Below are 24,086 nucleotides of genomic sequence, written 5' to 3'. Positions count from 1 at the left end.
GTCAAATTTGACCCATTTTTTAAAAAACGTTTCCATATCAGAAATTTGGGTTTCTCTCAACCAAATTGTCAAAGAAACTATAACGTGGATGGTTCCGTACAACCATTTCTCTTCACAAGTCAAATAAATGATCAGTTCACTACTTTTTTATTGAATCTGGGTGTTTTATTTAATTGTATAGCATTTGAAGAAAAATCTGACAAAAATGACTATTTAGTCATATATAGTTTGACGAAGTTAAAAAGTCATTCAACGATTGCGCCAAAGCGATTGAGAAAAACTGTAAACTGGCTTTTGTCTCATGTTTATAATTTTGTGTTTTTAAGTCTTTTTCAATTTATTTTTTTTCAGTTGGTTGGTATTTTATTTCTTGTTTGCTTGTTCATTTTACTGTTATGGGTCTAATTTTATGAATTGGATCATGTGAAACACTGTGACTTTGTCTGTAAATGCTATATCAAATAAAGTTATTATTATTATTATTATTATTATTAGGGTGTACTTGTTCAATAAATAAAATGAGCTGCTAACTTTACACAACCTGAAGCTCCACAGAACCAGTGTTAATATTCCTAAATACTATTGAAATGGTTTTGTCTGTTGACAACATACACAAGTTACATATGATGTACATAGTAGGGCTAGTTATTAACCCTGAGGCCTGACTATAATCCAAACTATGGTCAGAAATACCCAGTGTACGTTCTTGTATTTATTATTAGAGAATTTGTTATTTTTTGTAAAAAAATAAAAATATAGTAGATTCTGCAGAGCCCAGGGAGAGCCCAGGGTGTCATAGAGAAGAAAGCCCTATATGCACACAAATAGTAAGCTATGCTTTCAAATACAGCAACATGATTAGGAGATTAACAGAAAATTCATTTTCAAAAAGAATCTTTAAAATATTTTAATTGGTATAATATCAAAAATGTAATGTAATATTCCAGCATGAAAATTTGGTATTTTCTCTGTTTTATATGACTGTTAATTGACAAAACACATTTCAATGATGTCACATTGGCCTCTGGATACATTTAAAGGTGCCGTAGGTAGGATTGTAAAGATCCAGGACTTAGTCCAAAAAACGTGAACATCGACAACTTCTCAGAAAATTGACTTTTTTTGCAGCGTGGATGAGAAGAGGGCAGAAGCTACTAGTTCATAGTTCCGTACTGTGAGCATGCAGCGGGGCTTTCTCCTGGATGAGGCTGACAAACTCGTGTTTCTCCAGACAGCCTCTACACTCTTCACCCCACGAGGCTAGAATGTTCCTCAGCTCCAAGACTCTCAGCTTTTTGAGCCCGTCGCTGCTCAGATCCTTCGGCTGTGGCTCTGCAGACAACACGCAACACACAGAAACAAGCTTTACATTGGGTCCGTGCACAAATAAATGGTTAGTCTCTGTGGTGTATTTGAACACACTTTACCATATCTGAGCTGACAGATCTGCGTGTCTCTGCTGCTGAGACGCTGGCAGATCTTCTCAATGGGGACATGGGAGGCCAGAGGTCGGGACACTGATGCTGTGACGCGGGTCGCTGCGTCACTACTGGCTCCCAGGTAGTAACACTAACAGCACAGAAACACAGAAATCAGCCCAGTATCCTGGCAACTGTGTTCATATCGGTGAATTCTGCACTTCACATGGAGAGTCGTTAGGGTTGGGCATCGTTTGGATTTTAACAATTCTGATTCTAATTCCGGTTCTTATTGATTCTCGATTCTTTGAGGGGTGGAGTTGAAACGAGTCACATGCTTATTTCACAAATAAGCGGAAAGTTTTATTTTGATTCATTGGTGGTTTGCAGTTTTTCCCGGGCTTTTTCCAACGTAAACTAAAGCCAGACTAGAGCGCTGCTTACTGTGCTCCGTGGCTGCAACACAAGTGCCTGGCCGCTACAGAAACCAAAACTTGCGCGTGTTAAATCTGGAACCCATGATCAGATTTGAAACCAAATCCCCCAAAGGATTCCTGTAAAGAAACTAATCCACTGGAATCCTAATTTTTGAAATGATTCCGAGTAGGAATCTGTTCTCGTTGCCCAACCCTAAAAGTCGTTCATTGACATTAGAGACAATTCATTTCCACCCCTGACAGAAACACCATTTCACCGAAGCTGAGACCGCCCACCGAAGACTTGGCCAAGAGGTCCTTACTGAAAAAGGGTTGGCTGAGGAAGAATCTAAACCTATTCTTAAAGGTCAAATGTGTAGGAATTTCTCCCATCTAGCGCTGAGATCATATATCGCATTCAACTCTCTCGCACCACGCAGTTCAAAGTAGGTATTATAGCTACGGTAGCCTTCACGCTTCAGAAAGCCGGTCTCGAAGAAGAAGACTCCTGTTCCTGAAATTTGGATGGGGGAATCTACGATACCCATTAGTAGCATTAGCAGCACCTGAGAATTTATCATGTGACAGCGAAAACGTGAAAGGTGGAGCAGTAAGTCCTGTATGTCCCTTACCGGCTAACGTATTTCAAGATGGAGCATGAATATGGAGCGTCTACCCCAGTTCATGTAGCCTGGGTAAACCCTGACGAACTTCCGGCAAATTTGAGATTTGCTCTGCAAGTCAGTCTGGAGAAGAGCCCATTAAAACCCATTTCCAATGTCCCCAAAATCGAGGCACCAATCATGACTGCTGAGGAAGGCTTTACACCAATCACAACTGTTGAGGCGGGCTTTACGCAACGACGATAGCGCAACGACGATAGCGCAACGACGATAGCGCAACGACGATAGCGCAGCGACGGCGAGCAGCTTTTTGTTTACATTCAACATGACAGCTACCGAAGCGCAGCGTCACCCGGATCGTTGCTCTGATTGGTTGAAGGACTATCCAATTGCGACCAGAGGCGTTTGAGCGCCGTCAGCTGGTGATGGAAATGAACTGTCAATCTTTCACAGACCCACTCTCAGTTACAACTGAGAAGGGTCTGGTGTCAGCCAGGCTACAGTTCATACAAATGCAAATGTAAAATTTCAAGCCAAGAGGAATACTTGGAATTGATGTAAATATTCATGAAAAAGGTCAAGTTTGTGAAGGGGAAACACAGATTTTGATAATGAACAACTAAACACGTTACACACTGGACCTTTAACCCTAGCAAAAAGTGTTTAAGTTGCCTTAACCATAGTTGAATTGCCATACCCACAATCCTTCCCAATGGCCACTACTGTATGGTTACGGTTGGGAAAGAGTGTGCAGATATTGTAGAAAAAAATGATTTAAGAAACGTTGTCATTGAACAACACAAAAGATTGTCATGCAAGATAACCTGGATGGTGTGTAGAATATCTGTTTGGCAATATGGCTGTGTAGAGTGGTGTCTGTTTTAACTCTGTTGCAAAATCAAAAATGGCATTCGGAAAGGAGGACACTGGAAGGGTTGTCAGTTTAGAAAAAGAAAGGGTGGATTCAGAGCAATGGCTCTCCTGTGCCTTGGTGGTCAAAGACAGACCATAATGGACAAGTAGGTGTCCAATTGTAGAAATGCAAGTCTCGGCTAATATGGTTACGTGGCAGAACGAGTTTGGGGGGGTCTGTGTTCTCACCAGCCTCGCTTCCTTCCCCTGGGCGACAGCGCAGGCCTGGATCAGCTCTTCCTCCACCAGGGAAGAAGTGAGCTCACTGTGGGCTGACGTCAGACTGCCATACAGTCTGTAGAGAAAGTCCACACACACTGCACACCAGTTCATTGTTAGTATGTGTGTGTGTGTGTGAGAGAGAGAGACATATTTATATTATTTATATTTTGTGATTTTACCAATTAACCCCATTCCTGGTGCAGTGGACCATCTGTTATAGTAAAATGAGTTTGCGTTTTAATTTTTGTAGATGTATGGTGCATGTACTGTATATGATGTGTAGATTATTCTGACTCCAATGTCATGCTCTGTGACCCACCCTCACTCCAAATTATAAAAAAGACAAATAAATATAAATGAGATCAAAATGAATGTGATGAGTATAGCCTGGCGTCTGTTTTAATATATTCAGTAAACTTTCTTGAATACAGGAATTGAATTGTGTAATTGTGTGTTGTTGTACAGCTATTATACTATTATAATTAGCTTATTGGCTATAGGATGAGTAGACAGGCCTGTATTGGAGGCACTGTAGTGTGCAGGACATGGGACCCAAGTGTGAAATAAATAAACTCATCCCTTTATTTATGTTTGCAGCCTTTAAATTCTCTCTATATCCTATAGGCCAGTGGTTCCCGAACCTTTTTGGTCTGAGGTATTTAAAGCTTTAAATAGAACATTTAAGTTTTGGTCTAAAACTTGAAAAAATAAAACCATGTATTCAAACTAAAATTAAGTGTACCAATTTTTCTTTCAGTTTGAATAAAATTTAGATTAAATTCTGGAATTATTTTGAATAAATTATTTATTAATTTGTTTTCAGTTCCACATTTCATGTTTTCAGATTCAAAAGTAATTTTTTTTATGGCTTCAAATCTTTTTTGTCAGTTTCAGATCTGTTTTTACAGTTTCAGATCAGTTTTTTTCAGTTTCAGACTTTTGGCCCCAATTTTGCTTGGGGGCATGGCTTCAACTCAGAGGGGCATGGAATTATGAGTGACAGCCTAACAAAGAAGGCAGAAGACTCCTCTGTCATGTTGCCTTCAGGAAATGGTGTTACTGCGAGAACTATGACTGAATATTTTCTATCCACTATACACGTGATTTTTACTTAACAAACTGATGGCAGTGACAAAGTTCCATTTAAAAAAAGAATTTGGACAACACGTGGTACCAATTACACTATAAGAGCAATAAACTGTGCCAGATTGTGCAGTTCAGCAGGAACAATGACTTCTCCCACTTCCACGTACGACTTTGAATGTAGCACCACAGTATTCACTCTATATGCTCATAGAGACCAATGTTATTTCTCCACATGGGCAATTTAAGAAAAAAAACCATTTCATCTCAGCCCCCCTAAAAAATATAATAATAGAAACATTCTCATTAGGGGCTGAGCCCCCCCTAAAGGTCTGATCCTAGACTCACCCCTGTTTCTCCAGGTTGGAGGACGGCTCCTTTTGATAAAAATTAGTTTGTAACTCGTTGTTTACCTTACTACGGTAGGAAAGATGCGTCGTTTGTGATTTAATAACATTTTGCTATAGAGTAATTGATCCCGGAAGTTTGAATCTGTGAATATCTTTCTAACTTTGCTCACGTTTGTAAAACAGAGGGCACAGATTATGCATCCGTGCGAACAGTTTATAAAACCGAGGGAACGGATTTTTATTCTGTGCACACGGTTTAGTTTCTTTTCTTCTAAGCTGACCCCACGGGGGGCTCCTTATGTTTCAACCATTAATCCATTACTTTTAGCTTTTAACTATTTGAATTATTTAGTCCGTAGTTTTAGCAAATCAGCTATTTATTTCTACCATTTAGCTCATGTTTTCATTACTTTTTGCTACTAGTTTAAAATGCCTGTGCTCATGTGTTACAGCTGATATATTCCTTTAATCAAATCATAATTTCTATTTTTTTTTTTTTTAATTAGATGAGCTGCTCCACAACATTCTACATGTAAGTAGCCTACCCCCTGGCACTAGCAGAAATACACCTTGGGCTACAAATACCCCTGGTTGGGAGTCACTGCTATAGACTATAGTGATGTCATTTTACATTCATTTCCACAATATACACATAACTCATATACTACTATATTCTGACTCAAGTAATTGTAAAATGGTTTAACAACAACTCTTTCGTACACACATGCAGGGCAGATTAGGGTTGGAGAACTGTGTGGCCACCCACAGGCATGCAAAGCTGACAAACCTGTTGCTGCTATCAGCACATTGTAGTGTTGGTAACACATAGGGTTAGCAGAGCACTGTACGACTTTTGCTCACTCCATGCTGTCTAACCTTCACAGTTGCCTGCCGCAGAAAAGGTAAACCCTCTGACCAGCAGCAGAACGGCGAGGGACAACACCGACATGGCAGCGTTTGGCGTTATTATTAGCTACATGGTGTCCCAGCCGCGTATTTACCAATCCTACTATGGCCACGCCAAGACCCGCCCTTCAATAGCATTCACACACTACTATTGGCCAGGCGTCCATGCTTACGCAAGGTAACGTAACCACATACTGTCTATGCGTAACCCATAGACAGTATATAATGGACCAATAGACCCCGTTGCTCTGGACGGAGACCAGTGAAGGCTATTAGAAGCACTTTTCCGGTGATGGCCAGCTTTACTGCGCAGCCTCCAACTGAGAGAATGTGACGTGAGCAACGTGTCTGAAAGTTGTAAGTCTTCTGGTAGCTGTGCCAAGAGAAATCTCAATCATTCCCAATCTTACAGATTATGGAGACTGTAGGTGTATGTAAGGAGATAACATGGGCACAGGCTAATTATTGATCACTAACATGCTAGTTAACATTAGTAATTAAACCTAAACATCTCATGTAAGTCGAAACTGCCTGCGAGCTTCTCCTGTACTATACGGTAATTCATCTACTATGCGACAGTAAGTCACTTGGTTATGACACAATCGTTAGCTTATTTTTACAAAAACGTCTGCTACGGAGCCATAACGTGAGGTACAAGGTAATGAAGCCTTTTATACATTGTCGTGTTTCTTTGGAACTAAACAACGGACAAATAGAGTCTTTAAACGCTTCAGATGTAAAGTTATTCGCAATCAAGTGATGTAAAAAAAAAATGGCGGTCAGCGGAATGCTAACAGGAGGTGATGGCCAGTTAGCAACAAAATGGCGCCATGATGGCTCGAGTTCTGAAGCGAAGCTTACCCCCTTGGCGTAACCCAGCCAGCAGTCCTTTATTTTTTTTATATCCCCAGTTTTTTTCAAATATGTTATACAGTGTTTGAACAATTCGGCATCGTACTTACAAAATATATCAAAAAAGATATAAATTTCCATCCAAAGAACATTACAACCTTACTTAATGATAAAAAAAATAAAACTCAAGAAGAAAGGCACTTCAAATCACAAAGAGAAAAAAGGTTAAAAAAAAGAAAATACAATACTAAGAAAAGCTATAACATTAAGATGCAACTCAGACATTAAGTGCAAACGGACTAATAAAAAATATATATAATGTAGGCCTAACACAGAGAAGCCATCTTTCTGCATAACCAATCCTTTTGACACCTCAAGAACATTAACCTGTAAATAATCCTGTGCTTTTTGTGTAAGGATTGAATGCAGGCATTTTACTTGTAATAGTCATTTTTACACTGTGGTATTAGTTTTGCCTATATAAAAGGTCTTTATTTTCTATTTAGAAAATGTGTTTCTGGGTTTAAAATTCTTAATAAAAATAAAAAATACCATGATTTTATTTATACATATTGCAGTGTGTTATTGTAGCATATGATATCAAATAATCACGTTATCTTTATTCTGAAAACCTTCTACCGGAAGTTGTTCCTGGGAGCGGAACACGAGTAGGCGAGCCGCATGCGCGTGGGGCATCACCTCCATTGAGAACTTCCAGCATGGCTGCCATTGGAGTGCACTTCGGATATACTTGCGCTTGTGCTGCGATATTTAAGGTGAGTAACGCTCCGTTTTATCCACCGGCCTTTTTTTTACGGTGTTCTTTTCCTTCTGGTTCACAAGATAGTGGCGGAACTAATCTCAACTCCAAAGTCCCACTGACAAAACGCTAGTTGTTAAGATGCTAATACACTAACGTCATTAAATAGGAGATGAATGAAGTCCTTTCATATATGATAGTTCTAACTTCTTTACAGTCTGTGGTTCTAACGATAGCTATAGATATATCCAGAGCTTACCTTTAGTGTTTTGGGGGTCTGTTGTGCTGTAGACTAGCATGGACAACATAACGTTGTTTGGAACCCCAGATGCTGAAGAACCTCAACTTACCCTACACCTAAGGGTGAGCCTCAGCCCAGCCACCATGCACTTCAAGGCAGCCTGGAACCGGAATCTTATTCTTCTGGTGGGGTCAGCCCTATCTTCCCACATTTCTAAGATTTTTCTTAAAATTAGGCCCTGTGTTAGGGTTAGGGTTACATTCCATCTGTAGTCCAATGCTACTGGATAATAGGTTGGGTGTAATTGGCTACCAAACTGGGAGAAAGGGGAATAAAATCTGATACAAATTTATGAAAAAGGAAACGTGGGAACATAGGGTCTAATTTTCACTGAAAAAGTAAAATCTTAGAAATGTGGGAACATAGGGATGTGGGAACATAGGCACGCTCCCCTTCAGGTCATCCCAAAGCCCATGTCCATAACTTAGGGCTGGACTGGTAATTATATAGCTTTGTCTTTAGGCCCAGGGTACAAGCGCTGCTCCTTCGCATCGAAAGGAGCCTGTTGAGGTGGTTCGGGCATCTGGTAAGGATGCCCCCTGGGCGCCTCCCTAGGGAGGTGTTCCAGCCACGTCCACCTGCCAGGAGGCCTCGGGGAAGACCCAGGACTAGGTGGAGGGATTATATCTCCAACCTGGCCTGGGAACGCCTCGGGATCCCCCAGTGGGAGCTGGTTAATGTGGCTCAGGAAAGGGAAGTTTGGGGTCCCCTGCTGGAGCTGCTCCCCCCGCAACCCGACACCGGATAAGCGGATGAAGATGGATGGATGGATGTCTTTAGGCTCAGCTCTTTTCTCCATGGGAGTCCACATTACAGCTGAGTCTGACACAACATCAGTTCTACTGCTGATCTCATGCTCCATCTTATTCTACTCTTGACCCTGAGATACTTGATCTCCTTCACTTTGGGCAGGAAGGATCAACCCACTTTTTTTTTTACGGCAGAGTACCATGGCCTCAGACTTGGAGGAGCTGATTGCCATCCCTGCCATTGCACATATGCCCACAAACCCAGCATTGGAAGTTGCTTTAATTCCTGTCACACAAGGCCCAAATGGCTTAGCCCAGCAGTATCCACACAAGATACCCAGAGGGGATGCTGTCAGAAACCTTTAAGTCCACAAAACACATGGAGACTGGCTGGACAAAAGATGATCTTTATGTAAATCGACTAAGGTCATGAAGACTGGGTCATGACTGAAAAAAACAAGGTCCCGGCCAAATGAGTTTTTTTTCAGGATTGTGGCTGGCGTCATGGAAGACCCAGGACTAGGTGGAGATATCATAGGTGCATCTCGAATCCCTTATTTTGTGTGTGTGTGTGTGTGTGTGTGTGTGTGTGTGTGTGTGTGTGTGTGTGTGTGTGTGTGTGTGTGTGTGTGTGTGTGTGTGTGTGTGTGTGTGTGTGTGTGTTAGGATGGGCGAGCTGATGTGGTGGCTAATGATGCAGGAGACAGAGTGACTCCAGCTGTTGTGGGCTACAGAGACACTGAGCAGGTACATATAACATATACTTCACTTCGCCTCAGTTATCATACATTTTTATAGTTTTTAGGTAATCAAAGTTTTGTGCTCTTTTTTTAGAGATTTTTATATTGTGTATTGCGTGGAACGTAATATCCCAGAGTCGAATTCCACCACTTACACGTTGACGTTTGTCTTCCGTTAAACCAAATGATTCTATTATTGATCGTTGTGTGATTGTCTGCTTATTGCTTGATTTGATCTCTGTCTTATGCAGATTGTAGGTATCGCAGCAAAGCAAGGACGGGTCCGCAACGCTGCCAACACGGTTGTTAAAGTGAAACAAGTGCTGGGCAGAAGGTGACATACTTTATACTGTCTTGTTTGCACATCATAAAGCCACTGGGGACACAGCCATCATAATAGCTCGACTCACATGTTAAATATTACAATCTAAATAATATGTCAGCAGGCAGAACAATGGTGTTGAATATTATTATCCCACTGAAGCTGGAGCTCTTCATCTGTCTGGAAAGCCTTTTATGTAACACGTTTTATTAGTTCAGTAAATGCACCGTGGTTACCAACAATGAAGCCACTTAATGACTGTCTCATTAAATGTCATTTCTGAGAACATTTGTGCTTTCACAGAATAATTAGTAGCCTGACTTTTGACTTTAATGCTTGATGAGGCAGTTATTTGTGATATATTAAGGACCTTTTAGATTACTAAATGAGTTGCCTTGAGTGACTAATAGATTTTCTCTTCCTCTGTCTCTGACTGCACAGCTTTGACGATCCAGAGACACAAGCTCACAAAACAGAGACCAAGTGTCAGGTGAGTTTGTTGACTGGTCTAGTCTGTCTTGTCTTGTTAGCACGACATGTCTGCATTGATCAGAATCAGTTTTATTATTATTATATACTTACATACACAAGGAATTTGACTTTGGTAGGTGTTAACTCTCTATCCATTCAACAAATAGACCCGTAGTAGTACAATTTCAGTAGACAAATAGTAATATACACACCTATTGTACAATAGAGACAACAATATACATACAGGCACATATCAACATGATATACAAATGAGGCATAATATCAAGACAAGTACACATGGAGTGGGATGTAAACTGCAAAACGTAATAGTACAAAGTAGTGTGCAAGATGCATATTGGAATGATAAGTATGTAATGTGTAGAGAAGTGGGTGAGTGGCCAAAGTGGGGATGACCCCACTTCATCTACATCCTCAGTTCAGTAGAGTGATGGCAGTGGGAAAGCTTGCTTTACAACATAGATCTGTTGTCCTGCGTTCACGTTGATTTCTCTGATGCTGTTCGTCTTCAGTCAGAATCGATGCTGGCGTGTCAGCTTCGTCTCGTAGTTGTAGTCCTGAGAAGACTCGCTGAGCCCACAGCAACTGACTGACCGTACTGTACTGTGTTCAGGTGGTCGACAGACAACAGAAGCCTTATTATGAGATCACAGCAGGAGAACACCCACAATATATCGCTCCAGAGGATGTTGCAAAACTCATCTTCCACAAAATGAAAGGTAGTTTGTGACACACACACACAGATACATGCTTCGTAGAACAGTAGATTAATGGATCATTCCCATTTCCACAGAAACGGCTCAGTCGGCTCTTGGGTCTGATGTCACCGAGGCGGTCATCACTGTCCCTTTTGAGTTTGCACAGGCTCAGAAGCGTGCTCTGAGGTAGGCCACAGTACTACCCCACTACAACTGTAATGTCTTGTGGTCAGATCGTGAAACCTTTTAAAAAGCGGGCCGTTTGCCTTGTGCAGAGAGGCAGCTGAAGCTGCAGGCTTCCACGTGCTGAGGCTGATCCACGAGCCTGCCGCGGCTCTGTTGGCCTACAACATCGGACAGGACTGTCCTTCTGGAAAGAGGTACGCTGCTGCTGAAAAGGAAGAGCGCTGTGTTCCCAGCACATGTTGCATGTTATTAGAGTTGGTTAACCCCGGTGTTGTCCTCCTGCCCACTGTGCAACGTTTGGTTTTTCTCGGGCCAAATTTAAAAAAAACTTTATCTGCCGCTTCTTCCTACGTTTTTTGTTACTTTTTTCCAATTTTTGTGTTTTTGTAACTTTTTTCTTCTTTTTTTTTTTTTTTTTTACATTTTAGTTGTTTTTTTCCCCAACATTTTTTAAGCTTTTTCTGTCATTTTAGTCACTTTTTTCAACGTTCTTTTATCAATTATTTTTTCAAATGCTATAAAATTGAATAAAACACCCAAATTCAAAGAAAGCAGTGAACTGATCATTGATTTTACTTGTTAAGAGCGTCGAATGGAACCATCCACGTTATTTTTTGGGACATTTTGGTTGATAGAAACCCAAATTTCTGATATAGAAACTATTAGAAAAATGTTCAGATTTGACCCGAGGGTTAATTGACTCATTAAGACATAAGTGTATCCATTCTATGCGATTTTCCCCCCCTCCCCTCATATTTTCCTGTACTGTGTTGACAGCCATGTCCTGGTGTATAAGCTGGGAGGGACGTCCCTGAGTGTGACAGTGCTGCAGGTCAACGGAGGAATGTTCCGGGTCCTCAACACCCACACTGACCACAGCATCGGCGGAGAGAGATTCACCGAGGCGTTGGCCCAGCACCTCGCCGCCGAGTTCAAACGGTAGCTACTGAGTTTTCTGCTGCTCGCTCAGAAATTACAGATCTACATCGCAGCACGGTGAACTTCGTACTGCGACTTGTCCTCTGCAAAAGCATAAATATACTCGGTTGTTTTATGAAGTACAGCTGGGTAACACCAATGCAATTTAATACAACAGTCCTGTAGGTTCTAAGGCTCCTGCACGCTGGCTGTGTGGCGTGAGCGTGGCGTTTCCGTTGCGTGGCGTTTTCTACGTCTTTACACACCAGAAACGTGCCTGAGGGGGCGCTGCTGCTGTTAGCCTCGTCTGGACACATGGATGTTACCCATTGATAAAATGAAATAATAGCGTGTTCTTTATATTGTCAATATTTTTGTGTTTGCACATATTTCGATATGTATATTTTTATATTTCGATTCCCTTTCCTGAGATGATAAAGTCCATGTTATTGTTTTATCAGAATCCAATTGAAATGAAATTTGTGTCAAAATGTCATATAAACATCTTCTCCTATTCTATTTTGCCTGGAAACGCTTCCAACACCCTTGCATGTCGCGTGAAAAATAGGCGTCGGTTCTATTTCTAGACGCGCGTGTCACGCAGGCAGTGTGCACGCTCTAACCTGTTAACATGGGAGCCGAAAATAAAAACGGACACGCCTCCGCAGCGGACATGCTCATGCCACGCATATGCCACGCAGCCGGCGTGCAGGAGCCCTAATGTTTGTGTTGAAACTGTTTTGGAGAGGTGCCGATTTGACCGTACGATCTGAAATCTTGTATCCTGATTAACAAACGCACATCTGCTCCTCTCCAACGTGTTCCGCGGCTTGTTTGGGTTTGACTCGGCCAGCCGTCCTCATGTCATTTGTCTGGTTCTCTGCGCAGCACCTATAAGCACGATGTGAGCACCAACGCCCGGGCGATGATGAAGCTGATGAATGGAGCGGACATGGCCAAACACTCTCTGTCCTCGCTGGAGTCGGCCAACTGCTTCGTTGACTCGCTGCACGACGGCATGGACTTTGACTGCAATATCTCGAGGTACGCTGTTAAAGCTGACACCAAGCTTTTCCTAACCTCTATCGGCACTACACCACGCACGTGACTATTCCAGCTCTACGTAGGCATTAGTGCACGTATAGAACCAATAGATAGTCTAGATACATACGAGCTGTAACGATGCAACACAATGCCTAATGGTGTGCGCGCACCAAATGTGAAGCGAGCGTTTTGCGTGGCACGATTGCACATAAAGTCACCGCGAATAGACGCCATATTCCGCATATTCAGTCAGACGCGAAAGCCTATCGGGGTTGAGATTCTCCTGCGTAGCATAGCCCACACAGTGTTTCCTTAAGGATTTTTTTCTTTTTTAGCAGTGGGGGCAGGTGAAGAACGCATACAACGAAAATCACCAGTTAACTTAACTTAAATTTGCAAGACCAGGCTTAATGAACTGACAACAAGTTATACAACTTACAGTTCTCAAGGACGTACACACACAATCTCAACTGGTGAGAGCACAATCAATCTGCTTAAAACAGATACCAAAACACACACACACACACACACACACTACTGTAAACAGAGGCACCGTGGACTACTGCAACTGAATCAATGTGCCAGAAACACACAATGATTTGTTTAAAACTGCATAAAATGGACTGAAATGATTTGCCTTAAGGAGCAGATTTAGTGTAAGCCTTATTGTCAGTATATTGATATGCAGAAATATGTTTTTATGCTAATGGAATTTGTGGATAAATAATTGTTACCGACATGACAACCTCAGTGTGGTGTTTTCTCAGAGCTCGTTTTGAGCTGCTCTGCTCGGCACTCTTCAACAAGAGCATCCAGCCAATCAGACCCCTGCTGGAGAAGGCGGGACTCTCCACCAGCGACATTAACCAGGTGTGTGTGTGTGTGTGTGTGTGTGTGTGTGTGTGTGTGTGTGTGTGTGTGTGTGTGTGTGTGTGTGTGTGTGTGTGTGTGTGTGTGTGTGTGTGTGTGTGTGTGTGTGGGGGGGATGATAATAATAAAAACAACCCTCATAGCGAATAAAATAAATATAAATAAAAAGTAACGAAATATATCTATGTATAAGCATATATACATCTGCAACCCTATACACTTCTAATCATACATCTATACGTATACACAGACAATATATGCATACACTCCCAAACTTTTACCATAAGATATATGGGAGTTGATTTGTGTATATAAGAAATAAAAAAATCATTGCCATTTTGAGTAAAGAAAAAAACCTGGGTAACGTGCTCTCTCTCTGTGATATGACGCAGCTGCAATTATAGTTGTAATTATGAGGATGAGAGTGACCTTTTATTGTGACAGTGAATTGATGTGAATGTGAGTTCAAAGGAAACAAAGGCCTTGGAACCGTGGGTAATAAATGCGATGTTGTTCACGCGATGGGTGTGTTTTAGGTGGTCCTCTGCGGCGGCTCGGCCAGGATCCCTCGCCTCCAGCAGATGATCCGCGAGATGTTTCTCGACGTGGAGCTCCTCAGCTCGGCGCCTCCCGACGAGGTCATTGCCGTGGGAGCGGCGCTGGAAGCAGGCCTGCTGGTTGGCAAAGATGACCTCGCCCCCGAGGAAGAGTCCGTCACGGTGGATGTATCCGCCACGGACATACTAGTGAAGGTATACTGGTCAACTAAAGCCCACACGCTGTGATAGGGACTATGAATCTGTTTAGCATGTGCTTGAGTTAGTAATGGATCTTACTCTAACAGATGTAATCTCATCTTTTCCTGTCTGGCTTGGTGGGGTGTGAACGTTGCAGGAGGTGAATGAATCCGGCACTGAGGTGTTCACCGTTCTCCTTCCGTCGGGCACGCCCCTCCCTGCCCGCAGACATCACGTCCTGAGTGGAGGGGGGGAACTCTCCTCGTTCTGTCTGGAGATTTACCAGAGATCCCTCGCGGAGCAGCCCGAAAAGCTAGCCAAGGTATAGAAAGTCACCTACACGGATTAAATGTCCACCCACGTACACGGTGTAATTTTTAAGGAGTGCCTAGTACCATCTTCAAGTTCTCTGGTTAACGTCCGGTTTATGTCAACTATGCAAGGCTTTACAAAAAAATATGGTAACACTTGAAGGTATCTACATAAGAGTGACATGACACTGTCATGAACACTTGAACTCTTATCCTAACCATAACTTGTCATGACAAAAACCGAACACTTACTAAAAGAAGCGTTAGGTCATAAACGTTTGACTTGTTTATAATGTTTAGGACACGCTCATGACCGTGTCATGTCACTCTTATGTCTCTTAAAGCCCAAATTTGGTGTCCTCTGGCACATTCTAATGCCAATATTCCATCATGTATAGACTGATCTGAATCATTGCATATTTGAATGAGTTTGCCTACTGTATTGTAAATACGTGGTGAATTATTTTTAAGGAGAATGAGGGCTTCTTGTGTGTTTTAGCCCAGCCTGACTGAAAATGGTTATTAATATTTTAAACCACAGCTATTCCTGACTAATCAGAACTTTTGTGTTTCCAATGAAGTTGGGACGTTGTGTAAAACGTCAATAAAAACAGAATACAATGATTTGCAAATCCTTTTCAACCCATATTCAATTGAATACACTACAAAGACAATTGAATATAGGTTGAAAAAAAGTATTTGCAAATCATTGTTCGGTTTTTATTTACGTTTTACACAATGTCCCAACTTCATCGGAATTGAACAAATGTAAAAATGAGTATTCATCCATTCTTATTAATAACTCAATGAACCATGTGTCTGCTTGTGTGTATAATGTATAGATTGTCTTAAGAAACCTGCAGCCCAGAGAGGAGAACCACGACATTGATGCTGTGGTGACCATGAAAAGGTATATTTGTTTATATATCCCCGTCCAGGATCAGAGCATGGGTCACTTGATGGGATTGTTTTTATATCATTATTTGCGTATGTTGCAGGGACGGCTCCGTTCACGTGTCCTGTGGAGAGCAGAACAGTGGAAGGCCAGAGGTCGTCACTATAGCAGCTGCCGCATCGTGAAGCTGCTGGTCTGCCGTCTAAAGCACACACCCCGTCAGTGCAATGTTCTGTTTTGTTTCACTCAATAAACATAATCAAACCAAAACTGTATATGCTCAGATTTATTACCTTCTTCTATGCAATCATGCAGAATTGACGGTTTATTTTGATGAGTACAGTGCACATCAATCAACATTTCTGTAAAAGCACAAGTGTCATTTTCAACCATAGTCCTAGTTATATGCATGTCTTTACGGTGGGAGAATGTAAACTCCACACAGAAAGGTCTGGAATGTCCTGGATTTGAACCCAAAACCTTCTTCCTGGGAGGCAGAAGTACTAACTGCTGAGCCACCGTCCTGTGGGACTGTTCCCGTTCCTGCAGCTGACATTATACGCGCGCACACACCTCTCAAACATAACAAACTAACATAAAATCTCACGTGAGAATAAATGTTGATTTCTGCTCTCGACTACCAGTAACTCTTTCAATGAGCATCATGTGTGATGAGTTTGATCAGTCATGATTAGAGCCTGACCGATATTAGAATTTTCCAAACTATTGGTAGTACCTTGTAAAGCGCTTTGTGATTTTTATCTGTGAAATGCGCTCTATAAATAAACTTTACTTACTTACTTTACTATTCATCGAGTCATCGAGTTTGCAGTTACGGGCGCAGCCATCCTGGTTGCGGATGTGACTATTTTAGACGAGAGGGAGGAGCTGCTTACACTCTACGTTACACACTTTCACTGGCAATCACATCATAGCCACGCCCTAAAACACCCTCTGCTTTATCGCCGATCAACGAGACCATAACTCAAAAAATGAACATCATTCTGTGTTTCCGAAGACTTCAAGGACAATTCCGACGCAAAACGAACCTAGGGGTCGTTCTCTGGGACATGTTTTCATGCTAATCGAATGTGTTTGTAGCTTGGAACATGCTAGCACGGACTGCTGATTAGCTTACAACGCTAGTATATGGGGCACAGGGACACTCAAATTAAATCACTATGTAATACAACTAAAAACGCTCAAAATATCATCACACCTTAACGTTAGCATAATGAGGGTCCCTAAATGTTGACCGAAGCATTGAGAATGTTGTAAGTGTACTGATAGAACCGGAAGTTGCAAAAAGAACGTCCCCGAGGTCGTATATATACGACTTGTCAAGTCGTCTGAACTCAGAGGAGCCCGAGTTCATTTTCAAAGATGGCTACGTCGTGCATCACATGTAGTAAACATTGTGGTTTTCTACAATTTTAAGCACTTTTTTTTTTTTTTTTTAACATTCTCTTTATTACATTTTTCTACATTGGCACACATATAAAAAAAAAATACAGTGTGCAAAAATATTCTTATTTGTAAACAAACATTTCACATTTTAACACAAGTAATAATATACAAAGAAAAATATGAATAAAAGAAAGAGAGAGAAAAAAAAAGTAAAGTTGGTAGTAGTAGTGGGGTTAAGGTTCAATTATTGCTATCTTATTAAAATAATTTATAAAGGGCTTCCATACTGCATAAAAATGATCAGTCCTACTCTTTAAGGAAAATCTAATCTTTTCAAGTTGAAGGTGGTGCATAACATCTCTAATCAGGGCAGAGCAGCTTGGTGGATTTTTTTGTTTCCAGTTGAGCAAAATCAGTCTACATGCTAAGAGTGTGCCGGATCCAAGTACCATACACTGTTTTTTAGACAACTTAACATTGTCACTATTGACACCAAAAATAGCCATAATTGGGTCCGGGTCCAGTGGTTTTCCTAACACCTCTGACAGTAATTGAAAAACTGAAATCCATTAATTACAAATATTGGGAGACATCCAGAACATATGTCCTAGCGATGTTGGCGTTTGACGGCATCTATCGCATAATGGGTCCACAGAGGAGAACATCTTGGATAGCTTTAATTTAGACAAATGAAGTCTATGTAAGATCTTAAATTGTATTAAACCGTGTCTAATACACAAAGAAGAAGAGTGAACCCGTTCTTGTGCTTCTTCCCATTGCCAGTCTGCAATATCTAATTCAAGGTCTTCCTGCCATGCTGCTCTTACATGCTCCAGTGAAACATCACCTTCCAACTGTGATAATGTATTATATATGATGGATATTCCTTCTTTGATGAATGGATTCTGTAAAAACTGTGTCCATTTGAGAGGTTGATGGTTCATTAAGGAATGATGAAAAATTCTTTTGAACAAAGCTGCAAGCTTGTAGATATTTAAAAAAATGTGAGCTAGGTAGATCGAATATCTGCTGTAACTGCTGAAATGTTGGAAAGCATTTATTAATGAACAAATTTTGGAAGGAACGTATCCCTTTTTTGAACCAGGTCTGAAATATTCGATCAATTTGGGAAGGGAGAAAAGAATGATTTGCAGTTAATGGAGTTAAGATAGAGCATTCCTGCCATTTAAAATGCCTTCTTATCTGGTTCTAAATTTTGAGTGAGTTGGAAACCACTGGATTACTCAGTCGAGCTGGATGGGGGGTAGACAAGGCTGAATAAATTATAGCTGGCCAAGAGGAAGGTGAGCATGACTTATTTTCCATATCGCACCACTCTATCGACCCCTCCTGTATGCAAAATGAGAGAGCTCTTATATTACATGCCCAGTAATACAGCTGAAAATGAGGCAGGGCCATCCCACCCTTCGGTTTAGTTCTCTGTAGATACATCTTCTTGATTCTGGGGGTTTTATTATTCCAAATAAATTGGGTAATTATGTTATCCAAATTTCTAAAAAATGATTTATTAATATAAGCTGGGATACAATGGAAAACAAATAAATATTTGGGCATAATACTCATTTTCACCATATTAATGCGACCTGCTAAAGAAATAAAGAGTTTGGACCACTTCTTAAAAATTTGTTGGGTATATTCGTACAATTTTAGAATATTTTCTTTAAAAAGGGTAGAAAAACATTTAGTTATGGTGATTCCTAGATATTTAGGCGAGTTTACTATTTTAAATGGAAAAGAGGAAAGTGTTTCGAATTGGGCCTTAGGGTTGATTGGAAATATAACACTCTTAGAAAAATTAATCTTGTATGTGGAGATTTTCCCAAATTTATCTAAAATTGACATTATGGTTGGCACTGATTGTGAGGGGTTGGAGATGTAAACTAACAGGTCATCAGCATATAAGGATACTCTGTGTTCTTTTCCCCCTCTCCTTATTCAACTATAGGCTGTAGATGCACGTAGAGAAATTGCTAAGGGTTCTATTGCTAAAGCGAATAGCAGGGGTGAAAGAGGGCAACCCTGTCTTGTCAAACGGCTTAATTGAAAATAACTAGAGTTATTATTGTTTGTTTGTATAGAAGCTTGGGGGTGAGCATATATCAATTTAATAAATGAAATAAAATTGGGACCAAAACCAAATTTTCCCAGAGTAGCGAAGAGGTAATCCCACTCAACCCTGTCGAAGGCCTTCTCGGCATCCATAGAAATAAGTACCTCGGGCTGAGTGGGATTGGTGTTTGATGTGTAAATGATATTTAATAGCCTTCTAATGTTAAAAAATAAGATGCGATTTCTGATAAATCCTGTTTGATCCGTGGAGATCACCGATGGAAGAACCTTTTCGAGACGAGTGGCCAAAACTTTGGCCAGTATTTTGTTATCAACATCAAGAAGACTGATAGGTCTATAAGAACCAGGGTCTAAAGGGTCTTTATCTATCTTATGTATTAAAGAAACGTTTGTCTGATAAAATGTCGGCGGTAAACAGCCTTTCTCAAATGATTCATTATAAACCTCTAAAGCAATGGTGAGATTTGATCTCTAAAGGATTTATAAAATTCAGTAGTAAAGCCGTCAGGGCCTGGGGACTTTGAACATTGCATTTTGGACAAATGTCTTATCTGCCAATAAACTATTATCAAATCTCCATTTAAAAGTGTCATATTTAGTTTCAAATAATATTTGAAGAACTAAGGGGCTGTGGTCCGATAATACCATTGCCTCATAATCACAATGTAAAACGGCTGGCAAAAGTTTATAATCTATTAAAAAATAGTCTATTCTAGAATAGGAGTGATGGACTGGTGAGAAAAATGAATATTTTCGTTGGTTTGGGAAGGTAAATCTCCACGGGTCTATTATTTTAAGGCTTTTCATAAATGTTTGTAGCAGTTTGGCTGATTTAGGTAGGGGTACCGTTCTATTTGAAGATCTATCCAACAATGGGTCCAATACGAAGTTAAAGTCACCCCCCATTATCAGTTGATGAGTATCTAGATTAGGCAAAATGTTCAAAATAGATGAAATAAATTGTTCATCATCTATATTAGGAGCATATATATTAACTAACAATATTGGTGTGTTGTAGAGCTTTCCTGCTACTATAATATAACGTCCACTGGAATCAGAAATAACTTTTGTTGCAGTAAACTGTATGTTTTTCTTTATGAGTATTGCTGCACCTCTAGACTTACAGTTAAAATTTGAATGAAAGATTTGTTCCACCCACTTTCCCTTTAATCTGCCCTGATCCTGGTTTCTTATATGCGTCTCTTGTAGAAACGCATATCTGTCCCTAATCTCCCCAAAATGAGCAAGTACATTACCCCTTTTTATAGCTCCATTAAGCCCTTTACAATTCCATTAGACAAACTGAACTGAATTTTTCTTAACAGCATTTACTTTCATTCTAGCCATAATCGATCATTCAAAAAGTACTGTAAAGAACGGATTTTTAGAAGTAATATATAAAAAAAAATATATATATAAAAAAAAAAGAAGACAGAAGACAGAAAAAAAATGAAAAAGTGCCAATTCGTTTTCCTATACAACATCAAACAACTTGAACAATTTGAACAATAGCTCCATTTACATTTCCTTAACTGAGAGTTACAAAAAAAAGGACAGAGCAAGTTTAGAAGTCCCTTTTTGCTCATCGTACGGTACAAACAAAAAAGTTAGCAAACAACCTGACTTTCCACTTAGCTCCTTTCTACAATAATAATATACAAAAAGCTCTACATAGACTATTTACATTCTTTTGTTTTTTTTTATCTTTAACATGGTAGGTGATTAAGTTACATTTCCTTTCCCGATGAACTTGACTAATATACTTAGAGTCCAGAAATGAGTTTAAAAGTATAAACGCCTTACGTGCGTGCTGAAAATGATAACAGACATCAGCTTATCATTTATTCTAGACTTACAGATCGGCCTTCAGGTTTGAATCTTCTTCCCAATAAATTTCTCCGCATCTTGGGGGTGTTCAAACGTGTACCTGATTCCGTCCAAGGTGATTGCTAGCTTGGCTGGGTAGAACAAACTGTAGTTTATCCCGGCGGCTCGCAGCTTGGCTTTCACTGGATTGAACGCGCCGCGCAGTTTGGCAACTTCTGGGCTCACGTCGGGGAAGATATGCACAGGGGATCCTTTGTAGTAGAGACGGTCTTTATTTCTAGACAGCTTCAGGATTTTTTCCTTGTCAGAGAAGTAATGAAAACGAGCAATTATTGCTCGGGGCCTCTTTCCCTGCTTCGGTTTTGGTGCGAGAGTCCTGTGCGCGCGATCTACTGTCATACTGGAATCTCCCAAGTCATCACCTCCGAATATCTCCAACAGCAGGTCCTTGATGAATCGATTTGGATTTCCCGCCTCCAATCCCTCTGGGACACCAACGAATCTTAAATTCTGTTTCCGGCTACGATTCTCCAAATCCATACACTTTTCATGCATTTTCTTGTGTTCTTTGGACATGACTTCGTGGGATTGCTCTAGTGTCGTCACCCTTTCCATCGTGTCATTTAGCACTTTTCCCATCTCTGTGGTTTCGTTTGTCGAGTCGGCCTGTGCTTTATGCAGGGCGGCAAGCTCGGGAAAGATTTCTTCTCGGAGAGCACGCAGGTCTTCTTTCATCTCTTCTCGATTCTTTTGCACCTCCTGATGAAGGTTTTCAATTTGAGATTTAATATCCTTAATTACAGCCTCTCGGTGCGTATACAGTTCCGTTCTGAGAGCACGCAGTGAAATTGGAGAATCGTCATCTTGCGTTTGTTCGTCCATTTTCTTTTCACCACTTTCTGTCTTCGTATTACGGATTGTCGGTGTAACTTTTTGCACGAGCTCGGTTTCATGTCGAAAGGTTTGTAACGACAACTCTTTGACAAAAAAATGGTAACTTTTTTCACATGATTGACTATAGTCTATTGAGCAATAATCATGTATTTATTCGAGGAGCTCCCTTTTTCTGCTACTCACTCCATGCGGGCGGAAGCGGAAGTCCAATTTTAAGCACTTTTGTCTTTGTTGTAACCAAATGAAGAAGTGGTACACATAGCGCTGTGTACTGCTACCTATAGGCATGTTGCTACAGTCTTATTAGGAGTTAAATACCACCTAATCTACTTGTTGTCCCCAGAGTCAGAACTAAACCGGGGGAAGCAGCGTTCAGTTTTTATGCTCCACATATCTGGAACAAACTCCCAGAAACCTGTAGGTCCGCTGCAACTCTCAGTTCTTTTAAATCTAAGCTAAAGACCTATCTTTTTGATGTTGCTTTTCTTTAAATAATCTATTTTATTAACTTTAATTTCTTATACTGCACTGTAACTTTTATTCTTATACTGCACTATCAATTTTATTCTTGTCTTTTAATGTTTTTAATTTGTTTATTATTGTTTTTTAATTGTTTTCTAACTGCTCTTTAATGTTTTATGTAAAGCACTTTGAATTGCCCTGTTGCTAAAATGTGCTATATAAATAAAGCTGCCTTGCCTTGCCTTGCCTAATTAGTTATTTTGTAGCTTGTGCAGCTGAAATTGGCTAGAGACGCTCGGTTGCTATATGACAACAATGGCTTTAAGCTGAGTCTGGAGCAGAAAGCAGAACAGTAGCTTTTTTTGATAACTCTGCAAACCCTTGGTGTTCTCTCAATGAGCTTCATGAGGTAGTCACCTGAAATGGTTTTACCTTCACAGGTGTGCTTTGTCAGGGTTAATTAGTGGAATTTTTTCCCTTATTAATAAAAAAGTAAAGGGTGGCTACTTTGAAGAATCTAAAATATAAGACATGTTTTCAGTTATTTCACACTTTTTTGTTAAGTACATAATTCCATATGTGTTCATTCATAGTTTTGATGCCTTCAGTGAGAATCTACCTTTTAAATAGTCATGAAAATAAAAGGAAACACATTGAATGAGAAGGTGTGTCCAAACTTTTGGCCTGTGCTGTATGTACACCGCATTCCAAATTATTATGCAAATGATATGTTACACTGATCTTCAGTATAACCTTTAAGTCACCAACCGTTAAGGATATAAGTCGAATTTCATTGAGCAATCCACCAAATGAAAACAGCATTAGGAGGTCATATTTACTGAAATCAAAAGCTATTTCAATCAAACCCATCTTAACAGGGCAAGTTACATGTTAACATAGGACCCCTTCTTTGACATCACCTTCACAGGAACTTGTGAGTTCATGGAGAGTTTCTGCTTGAATTTATTTGCAGGATGTCAGAATAGCCTCCCAGAGCTGCTGTTTTGATGAAAACTGCCTCCCCCATCATAGATCTTTTGCTTGAGTATGCTCCAAAGGCTCTCAATAGGGTTGAAGTCAGGGGAGGATGGGGGCCACAATAGGGCTGGGCGATATGGACCAAAAGTCATATCCCGATATATTTTGGCTGAATATCGATATACGATATATATCCCGATATTTTTTTCCGCAAAGTGAGAGCAAATGTTCAGTCAAAGCCAAAATCAAATATGACATGTCACAAGTAGTTTCATAGAGACAGTTGCAAAATCAAATAAATAATAAACCGGTTTCTTCACCTGGTTCATGATTAAATGCTCAGCTGTTCAAATAACAATAAAATGTAAACCTAAATACTGTATAACAGGAGTACCTTTTTTGAAATCAAAGCTCCATATTTGTGATTCGTTCCAAAGGTCAATTAAGCTTTTGATATTAATATAATCTACTTTGTTCAAAATGTAATGCCTCATGCCTGTAAGCCTAGGTTTATAGTCCCATTCTTCCACTTGATACTGCTTCTACTTAAGTAAACTAAAAGATGAACTATCGACTACAAAACAAAGAAACTAATTAATGTGTTAATACAAAGAATATTTATTAT

The 24,086-nt window shown here is 40.3% G+C and overlaps 2 protein-coding genes across 3 annotated transcripts; one reads left to right on the top strand and one right to left on the bottom strand.

Moving 5' to 3' along the window:
- Positions 1-916: 916 nt before the first annotated feature.
- cdnf (cerebral dopamine neurotrophic factor) lies at positions 917-6,034 on the bottom strand. Of its 2 annotated transcripts, none has more exons than XM_028570953.1 (4): positions 5,812-5,991; positions 3,559-3,686; positions 1,428-1,569; positions 917-1,332 (listed from the first exon to the last, which is right to left on the bottom strand). In XM_028570953.1, exons 1-4 carry the CDS (start codon positions 5,849-5,851, stop codon positions 1,160-1,162), a joined length of 483 nt encoding a protein of 160 aa, XP_028426754.1. In that variant the 5' UTR covers positions 5,852-5,991; the 3' UTR covers positions 917-1,159. The 2 variants fall into 2 exon arrangements, with proteins under 2 accessions (XP_028426754.1, XP_028426753.1); XM_028570952.1 differs by having other exon boundaries at positions 918-1,332; positions 5,901-6,034.
- A 1,393-nt stretch (positions 6,035-7,427) lies between these two features.
- On the top strand, positions 7,428-16,072 carry hspa14 (heat shock protein 14). The gene is made up of 14 exons (XM_028570684.1): positions 7,428-7,558; positions 9,259-9,339; positions 9,584-9,666; positions 10,096-10,144; positions 10,757-10,862; positions 10,937-11,027; positions 11,117-11,221; positions 11,805-11,966; positions 12,834-12,989; positions 13,757-13,859; positions 14,396-14,611; positions 14,754-14,918; positions 15,750-15,817; positions 15,906-16,072. The coding sequence occupies exons 1-14, from the start codon at positions 7,502-7,504 to the stop codon at positions 15,985-15,987; spliced, it is 1,524 nt and encodes a 507-aa protein (XP_028426485.1). The 5' UTR covers positions 7,428-7,501; the 3' UTR covers positions 15,988-16,072.
- The last annotated feature ends 8,014 nt before the right edge of the window (positions 16,073-24,086 follow it).

The sequence above is a fragment of the Perca flavescens genome, chromosome 23 (assembly GCF_004354835.1).
Source record: "Perca flavescens isolate YP-PL-M2 chromosome 23, PFLA_1.0, whole genome shotgun sequence".
NCBI classification, from domain to species: Eukaryota; Metazoa; Chordata; class Actinopteri; order Perciformes; family Percidae; genus Perca; species Perca flavescens.
This window is presented reverse-complemented; position numbering and strand designations above follow the sequence as displayed.